This window comes from Mus caroli, chromosome 11, assembly GCF_900094665.2.
Source record: "Mus caroli chromosome 11, CAROLI_EIJ_v1.1, whole genome shotgun sequence".
Taxonomy (NCBI): Eukaryota; Metazoa; Chordata; class Mammalia; order Rodentia; family Muridae; genus Mus; species Mus caroli.
The window spans coordinates 43,659,036-43,668,587 of NC_034580.1; the positions used below are offsets into that span (position 1 = coordinate 43,659,036).

At 44.4% G+C, this 9,552-nt stretch overlaps 1 protein-coding gene across 1 annotated transcript; it reads left to right on the top strand.

Moving 5' to 3' along the window:
• The first annotated feature begins 8,545 nt into the window (after positions 1-8,545).
• On the top strand, positions 8,546-9,488 carry LOC110305273 (ras-related protein Rab-7a). The gene has a single exon (XM_021177173.2). It carries the CDS (start codon positions 8,675-8,677, stop codon positions 9,173-9,175), a length of 501 nt encoding a protein of 166 aa, XP_021032832.1. The 5' UTR covers positions 8,546-8,674; the 3' UTR covers positions 9,176-9,488.
• The last annotated feature ends 64 nt before the right edge of the window (positions 9,489-9,552 follow it).

Genomic DNA, 9,552 nt, shown 5'->3' on the forward strand with positions numbered 1-9,552 from the left:
GCACTCGGGAGGCAGAGGCAGGCAGATTTCTGAGTTTGAGGCCAGCCTGGTCTACAGAGTGAGTTCCAGGACAGCCAGGGCTATACAGAGAAATCCTGTCTCGAACCCACACACACACACACACACACACACACACACACACACACACACACACACAAAGAGAACCTAAGAAGGATCTTTGCATCTCACTGAGAAGGGGAAATAAAATAAATGTGGGAGAAGTAAAGGGAGGGAACCAAGTACAGTGGGGTGGGCTGGGGAGGGGAACAGAAGGGATCAAGTATGGGGAGGATGGAGGGAATCAGAACTGGGAGAGAGACCTGGGAAGAGGGGAGGGTCATCTCTGGAACTAACTAGAAACCTAGGACAAGGGAAACTCAGAGGAACCTTTGAGAGTGACCCTAGCTAAGACTCCTAGCAATAGGGGACATAGAACCTGAAATGGCCACCTCCTGTAAACCAGGCAAGAATTCCAGTGGAGGGATAGGAACACCAACTCACCCACAAAACCTTCAACCCATAATTTGTTCTGCCTACAAGATTTTCAAGGTATAAAAGTGGAGCAGAAATTGAGGGAATGGTCAACCAATAAATAAGCCCAGCTTGAGACCCATACCATGAGAGAAAGCCCAGTCCTAACACTATTAATGATACTATTAATTTTCCTACACTTGCAGACAGGAACCTAGCATAATTGTCCTCTGAGAGGTTTCACCCAGTGACTGATGGAAACAGATGCAGCGACACACAACCAAACATTAGGCAGAGCTCAGGGAATCTTATGGAAGACAGGAAGAAGGATTGAGGGAGCCTGAGGGGGTCAAAGGACAGCACAAGAAAATCTACAGAACCAACTAACCTAGGTCCATAGGAGCTCACAGAGACTGAACCACCAACCAAAAAGCATGCATGTGATGAGCCTAGGCCCCTTTCACATATGTAACAGATATGCAGCTTGGTCTTTACATAAGAACCCTAACAATTGGAGCAGGTGATCTCTGACTCTGTTGCCTGCCTTTGGACCCCTTTCCTCCAACTGAGCTGCCTTGCCTAGGCTCAATAGGAGATGTTTCTAGTCCTACTGCAACTTGGTATGCCTAAATGGGTTGATATCCATGGGAGGCCTCCCCTTCTCTGAAAAGAAAGGGAGGGGGCATGTGCGGAGGATAGGTAAGAGGGAGGGACTAGGAGAAGAGGGGGGAAGGGAAGCTGCAATCAAGATATAAAAGTAAATTAATAACTAAAAAATAGTAGATGTGAACAGGACCAGACTATACAAGAAAATTAATAAGAAGGCTGGCATTGTCATCTAGACAATAGAAAATAACGTTCAAATAGGGCAGAAGAACCTGAGTTATGGATGGTATCAGCCTCATTATGAATAATGGTTACATGTTGCTCAAAAATGCTTTATTAAGTGATCCCATGGTTGTGCAGACATTATTTTGTGTGCTTATATAAACATCTCTCTGGTGTCACTGAATGCTATAACCTTAGGTCCTATCATCACATGTGTGGTTCAGCACTAAACAATACATCATTATGTGGCACACAATGGTATTAGTAGTGGCTACCATTTGTTGAGCATTTATGGGCAAGATACTTTACTAGTGATTTGCATAATGATCCCATTCAATCTTCAAATTAAACCCACAGTGCAGGCATTATATGTATCCTTATTTGAAAGGTCTAGGAAATAGATCACTTATCTAAGTCTACACCTCTGATATACAGCAATGATTCCAATTTGCAACCATATAATTTCAAAGCTCATGCTCTGTACTATTTTGCTAAGAGTCAGTGAAAGAAGGAAGTAGCTGGCTGGATGACAATGAGGAAGAGATAAAGAGACACATTATGAAGCTGTGGGGTACCACGGACTATTCATATAGACAAAGACAGTAGACTTGGAAAAGGGTGGGGACAGAAAGTGAATCTTTAGAACCCATCATTAAAAAAGTTGATGCCCTGAGCTGAGCTAGCTCATGTAGTGAACATAGAGAGCAGAAAGTCTTAGAGAGAACTCTGGGTAACCTCAAATGCTGAAAGAAAAAAAAAAAAAAAACAGGGAAGCATCTTCCAAAAAAAAATGTAATCCAGGCAAGAGGAAATTTATAAATAAATGGGGCCAAGAAAACAAAGAGTGACAAAAAGTTTCAAAAGCAGAGGGTGGATACTCTATTGTCACATGCTGCACTTCTGACAGTAACAGAGAGGTTAGCATTTCACTTCATTGCCAAATGTCATGTAGTAGACTAAGCACTTTTAGGAAATGAACTCATTGGATTCTCATATCAATCTCATGAGGTGGGCATAATTACCATCCCTCTTTCTACCCATTCCAGTGCCATAGCTTATGAAAGGTGGAGTCAAACAGTATTGTCCAAATTGGTATTCACAGCCCCCACTAGGTATTGCCTCCCAGAGTAATAACTAGAGCTTTCAAAGATTTTTTTTTAATTTAATATGTTTGGTGTTCTTCTTGCTGTATATTTGTGCACCATATGTGTGCCTGGTGCCTGCAGAAGCCAGAGGAGGGGTTTGTATCCCTTGGAATGAAGTTATAGACACTTGTGAGCCGCCATGTTGGTGCTAAAACCTGAACCTTGGTCCCCTGAATACTTGTTCTCAACCACTATTGTTCTCACCCAGGCACCATTCTAAATAGTAACTCATGACAACTGCACTAAGTAGGTACCATTGTTATTCCTGTTGGGCAGATGGGTAAACAAGTCATGGAGCAATTGCTTGGGATAAGATGGCTAAGTAGGATCATGAGACAGCGTAGACTCATCTGGGAAGAAACTTAGGAATTGTCAGTAAGTGAATGGGAAAAGGAGATCTATTCAAAACCTCCTCCATTCAGGAAATCATAATCAAAATGAAAAGCACAAATGTAAAGTTAGAAGTCAGTGAAAATTTATGAATTATAAAACCCCATTGTTAGGAAAGACTTGATATGGTTACTAATGCCACTCACCAAATGCCAGCTATATGGTATAATTTTCTTTCTGGCTCCCTATGTCTGTGTGATGTTGTGAAACTAGTTCTATCCAATAACTCATGCCTGGATTACACTTTTTTTTTTTTGGAAGATGCTTCCCTGTTTTGTTTTGTTTTTTTCCAGCATTTGAGGTTACCCAGAATTCCCTCCAAGACTTTCTGTTCTCTATGTTCACTACATGAGTTAGCTCAGCTCAGGGCATCAACTTTTTCAATGATGGGTTCTAAAGATTCACTTTCTGTCCCCACCCTTTTCCAAGTCTACTGTCTTTGTCTATATGAATAGTCCGTGGTACCCCAAAGCAAGACATATGTCACTTCTAGCCCAGTTGATTAACAGTGGGATACCATGCTTTCTCTCATCACAGAAATCTGCAGCAGTGGTATCTACTCTACCAACATGAGTCTGGAACAAGTGACATGGAATGGTCCTTGCTGCCCCTCAGTAAACATATGACATGAATGACCACAAACATCACTATAGTAGCTATGACTGCTTTAAGAAATACCTAGATGAGCCTGGCAGTGTGGGTGAGCACCTTTAATCCCAGCACAGGCAGGTCTCTGAGTTCTGGTCTGGTCTACAGTACCAAGATAGCCCAGACTACACAGATAAACCCTCTCTCAAAAAAAACTAAATTTTAAAAAATGGGAGAGAGACAGAGAAAGAGAGATGGGGAGGAAGGGAGGAAGAGGAGAGGAAAGAAGAGAGGAGAGGAAAGAGAAGAGGAGAAGAAAGGAGAGGAGAGGAAAGAGAGGAGGAGAAGAGAGAGGGGAGGGGAGGGGAGGAAATGAGAGGAGAGGAGAGAATACCTGGATGGCAATTTTAAGAACACAAGAGGTTCAAAAAAAAAAAGAACACAAGAGGAAAGAGACCCGCTCAACCTCATAAAGGATACATAGAGGCAAGAAGTCAAGTCTCTGTCGTTCCATTCAGCTTTCTTACCCTACACCCCACTAAGCAGTGCACACATCTTCCAAGTCACTGTTCCTTCTGGGGAGATGATGGGGCAATGTGCGTGTGGGGAGTATGAGCCTACATGCACTTCTGTGTAGGCCAGCAGGGAACATCAGTGTCCTGCTCAATCACTCCCCACCTTATTCCTTGGTGATAAGGTTTCTCACTGAACCTTGAGCTTGGCCTTGTGGCTACACTAGCTGGCCAGAGCACAAAGGATCCCCTGCCTCTGTCCCCTAGGCATACCTTTTACATGGATGCTGGGAAAATAAACTCAGGTCCTAATGCTTACACAGTGCACAGCAAGCATTCTCAACCGAGTCAACTCCCCAGCCGCTTGTTACCCCTCTTTTAATCTGCATCATATTCTGTTTCTAGAAGTTAATGCAAATGAGTAGAATTGAGCTAATTATTGCCTAGCTTATCCAGTCTCTATTGCAATACACTCAGAATACAGTCATCTCAGGATGCACAGGAAGAGGTGCGGGAGGAAAACCTTGCTCTATTATTTATAGAATCAAGGCTAATTGAATTAAGTTTTGACAGAAAGCATTCAATTTCTCTGACAGTTGCCACCCTCTTCTCCTACACCCTAGAGCTCCTGGTGGTAACTGATTCCACTCCATCTTCCCCCTTGATATATTAGGGCTATAAAATAAGGAGAGAGCAAGTCACCTTCAAAGAGGTCTTTTGTCGTTGCAATAACTAGAAGTAATTTATGGGCCCCCAGAATCGTGGGTTTTCTCGCTCTGACTCGGCAAGCAGACGAAATCACAATCCAGATGCCGGCAGTCGATCAGAAGGTCAAAGTGACTGCAAAAGAGATCAGTCTTCTAGAACCTACAATGAGGAAGCAGCAGTGCTCCCACTCAGAGAGGCAGTCAGCAAAGACTTTATACTGAAATTATCACTTGCACGTATGGGGATTCAATTCTTCTTTAAGGTGTCCTGGGATATTTTCTTTACACCCATGCTGAAGCGCCGGGTCTCCCCTATTTTTAAGGCTCAGCTTAATTTGTGTGAGGATTGAATGAGACAAATTAGTGGTCCTAGTTCATAGTAAACATGCAATAAAAGTTAACTGATGTTATTGCCAGTGAAGAAAAAAGTCAGAAAAATCTAAAGTCAAAATAAAATGTGATCAGTTGGCCTTCCTAGAAAGCACGTTCTGAGAGAGAATGTAGCATGCAGGAGGATTATAAAAGAATCTCTGTGTGGTTAACAGGAAGTGAGAGCAAGGGAGTAAAAGAGAAAGAGTTGAGGGCTGGAGAGATGGTTCAGCAGTTAAGAGCACAGGCTGCTCTTCCAGAGATCCTGAGTTCAATTACCAGCAACCACATGATGGCTTACAACCATCTGTAATGCTATCCAATGCCCTCTTCTGGTATGTCTGAGGACAGCTACAGTGTACTCATATAAAATAAATAAATAAATAAATCTGGGCTGGAAAGATAGCTCAGTGGTTAAGGGCATTGACTCCTAAGAGCAGTGGTTAAGAGCATTGAAGAGGTTCTAGAGGTCCTGAGTTCAATTCCCACCAACCACATGACCCCTCTTCTAATGTGTCTGAAGACAGCTACAGTGTGCTCATATAAATAAAATAAATAAATCTTTAAAAGAGAGAGAGTTTTACCAGAAAGCCCCCAGAATCAACCAACCTGTAGGGGCTCATAGAGACTGAACTCCCAATCAGGGAGCCTGCATGGGACTGACCTAGGCCACACATATTAGAGTTGTGTTGCTTGATCTTCTTGTAGGACTCCTAACAGTGGTAGCAAGAACAGTCTCTGACTCTGTTGCCTGCCTTTGGAACCCTTTTCCCCTATTGGGTTGCCTTGTCTAGCCTGAATGGAAGAGGACTTACTGCAACTTGGTATGCCATGGCTGGTTGACAGCCATCAGGTTACCCTTCTCTGTAAAAAATAAATGGGGGAAGAGTGGATTGGGGCTTGGGGGACTTGGAGGAGATGAGGGAGAAAAAAATTATAGTTGGAACGTAAAATAAACTTCAAAAATCAAAGAGAAAGAGGGTCTGCGGTGTAGTTCCATGACAGCCAACATCTAAAACTGCCTAGAGTTGAATGCTCTTTCAGATCACCACCGATCCTCCACCACCACCACTACCCCACACTCCTTCCCCCAGCCCCACTCCCCATTTCACTCCCTACCCCAACCTCTGTTGCCCCACACACACACACACACACACACACACACACACACACACACACACAACAGAGGATGAAAAATCTAGGTCCTTATAATTCGTGTGGATCAGGAAAAACTAATCCTGGGAAGAACTTACTTTAGGTAAAACAACTCTCTGCTATTCAAGGAGCTTTTCAGAGAGCCACCAACACTTTCAGCAGTCAGAACATGACCCCCATTCAAGGCAAGCTGAGTCTCATACACATTGTCCTCCATCTGCCATGGGAATAAATACGTAAATAAATAGTCAAAAAGCAAGACATTCCTGTGACCCTCTGGGAAGAAGGAAGGGAGTCTGCACACATCAAATGAATCTAGTCATTTATCCATTCATCACTTTTTAATGCCTGCCATATGTCAAGCCGGGAGGTATGGCACTTATGAAGCAGGTCCTGAGTCTATAGCAATTACAATAATAATGCTTTTTCTTTACTGTTTCTAAGGGATGGAAGTAAAGATAGGAAAACAGAGACGAGATATCAAATCACTTGAAGCCAGGATATATTCTCAGGTGATCTGTCACTTGTCAACCCAGTCTGAAAAGGTGTTAATTTGAATGAAGAAAGGGGCAGAACAATTTCTTCCCCTAGCAATACATCAAGCTGTTCTCCTGGTGACCTACCAGGCTTGGCAAACTGTGTACACTGTACAAAATTGAATTCCCAGGTTTGGGGAAGCCTAGGCAGGCTCATGGTACATGAGGATTTATTGCTTCTACTCACTTAAAATGCCTCCCACTAAATTTGTTGTGCCCTTCTCCCCCCTGCCTATGGCCCCAAGTTAAGCACTGCCAGGGTAGAGCAAAGGTTAACAACACACCAAATAAAGCAGAATGTAACCCCAAGCAGACAGGCTCTGGCTTCAAGGCAGCAGCAGAGCTTCTTCCTGCCCCTCAGATACTTGGCTGTGACCCTCTCTCCACATTAGTGCCTTCAGCCCTTAGATCCCACCCCACCCACCCTGAAACCCTCCCTGCTTCTCCATCTTACCACGTAGGATGTTGTCTCATGGCCCCTCAAGTGCTGTTCTTTAGTTAATGCTTACTTTGCCATCAAACTCATCACTATATGTTGATGAGGTTCAGGGTAAGACTGTCCATAATCATTGTGAAAGCTTAAACTAGGACTGGAGAGATGGCTCAGCAGTTGGGAGCACTGGTTGCTCTTCCAGAGGACTCAGGTCCACTTCCCAGCTCACAACTATCAGTAACACCAGGCTCTGACACCCTCACACTGACATGCATGCAAGCAAAATACCAATGTGCATAAAAAGAAAGAGAAAAAAGAAAGCCTAGACTATATCTCTCTGTGTGTGCCTCTTTAACATGGGATTCTTTTGAGCTGGTGAATTTTTTTTTAGGATTTATTTATTATTATAAATAGGTACACTGTAGCTGTCTTCAGATGCACCAGAAGAGGGCGTCAGATCTCATTACGGACGGTTGTGAGCCACCATGTGGTTGCTGGGATTTGAACTCAGGACCTTTGGAAGAGCACTCTTCAGGGAAGTCTCAAAGAGAGAGATATTAGCAGGCTGCAGAGTAGTCTTAGGTATCAGGCTTAAATTTCATGATTTCCCAGCTATTGTAAAAGGCTAGCCCCTTACCCTGTTCTCAGAGATTCTTCTATGCCAGCTTCTCCTTTAAGAATTACCAGCTAGGGCTGGAGAAATGGCTCAGTGGTTAAGAGCACTAACTGCTCTTCCGAAGGTCCTGAGTTCAAATCTCAGCAACCACATGGCAGCTCACAACCATGCGTAATGAGATCTGACGCCCTCTTCTGGAGTGTCTGAAGACAGCTACAGTGTACTTACATAGAGTAAATAAATAAATCTTAAAAAGAAATAATTCCTAAGTCTTAAATTATTCCTTTTTCAGGGAGGTCTAAGGAACTTTTCTCCCTCCTTCTCCATCCCATGCAGAATATGAATAGTATCTCTGTCCAGTCTATCCTGGCTTTCCATGATACCCACCTGTTGGGTGACTTTACCGGAAGTGTCTTCCTATTCAGCCCCAGATAAAGAGGGTCACAACAGACAAAAGCAAGGGGTACACCCAACTCTAGCTCAATTAGTCACTAAATTTACCGTTGGCTACTTAGAGGAGAGTGGGCGAGTGGTGACTTACAGGATCAAAACAATCCATGAACAGCTGTACCACCCAAGAGTGTAGCAATTATGAACCACCTATCCCTGAGCAGGAGCAGGGTCTTAGGAGCCTCACTCTCTTCCTTAGCCCTGCCACCTCCTACTATGAGAGAACATTAATAACCTCAATCTTGGCAGGGTCATGTGGGGTAATCACATGTCACTGCCTTGTCAGTTTTCAGATGACAGTTATGGTACTACAGTGCTTACATAGAAGCAATCTTGTTGATAAAGCCCAAGGCGGCGGCGTTGGCGATGGTGTTTGGGGCCGAGCAGCTCCGAGGAGCCTGCTGGAGCCGGAATCGGACGTCTCTGTTGCGGCCTGCGTTGTGTCTCCTCCTCCGTTGACCCTGTGCTTCAAGGATGACCTCTAGGAAGAAAGTGTTGCTGAAGGTCATCATCCTGGGAGACTCTGGTGTTGGAAAGACATCTCTCATGAACCAGTATGTGAATAAGAAGTTCAGTAACCAGTACAAAGCCACAATAGGAGCGGACTTTCTGACCAAGGAGGTGATGGTGGATGACAGACTTGTTACCATGCAGATCTGGGACACAGCCGGTCAAGAACGGTTCCAGTCTCTTGGTGTGGCCTTCTACAGAGGTGCAGATTGCTGTGTTCTGGTGTTTGATGTGACTGCCCCCAACACTTTCAAAACCCTCGACAGCTGGAGAGACGAGTTTCTCATCCAGGCCAGCCCCCGGGATCCCGAGAACTTCCCTTTTGTTGTGTTGGGAAACAAGATTGACCTGGAAAACAGACAAGTGGCCACAAAGAGGGCACAGGCTTGGTGCTACAGCAAAAACAACATTCCTTACTTCGAGACCAGTGCCAAGGAGGCCATCAATGTGGAGCAGGCCTTCTAGACGATTGCTCGGAATGCCCTTAAACAGGAAACAGAAGTGGAGCTGTACAATGAATTCCCTGAACCCATCAAACTGGACAAGAATGACCGGGCCAAGGCCTCCGCAGAAAGCTGCAGTTGTTGAAGGGGCAGTGANCACAGAGTCCTTCACAGACCAAGAACACACACGTAGGCCTTCAATAAGCGTCCCTCCTNCTCCAAACAGACCAGAACGTGAGCTCTCACATCCAGCTGCCAAAAGAAACTCCACCAAACAGTTATCCAACACACACACATACACAAAACACACTCGTGCACACACAAACACATACACACAACACACACACAGCAAGCAAACTCCAGCCTGTGCCTGTCAGGGCTCCTGGGGCAGCTGCCCCC

What these genes read in the sequence shown, in the direction of transcription:
- LOC110305273 (XM_021177173.2), top strand. Translation starts at nt 8,675, where the DNA reads ATGACCTCTAGGAAGAAAGTGTTGCTGAAGGTCATCATCCTGGGAGAC.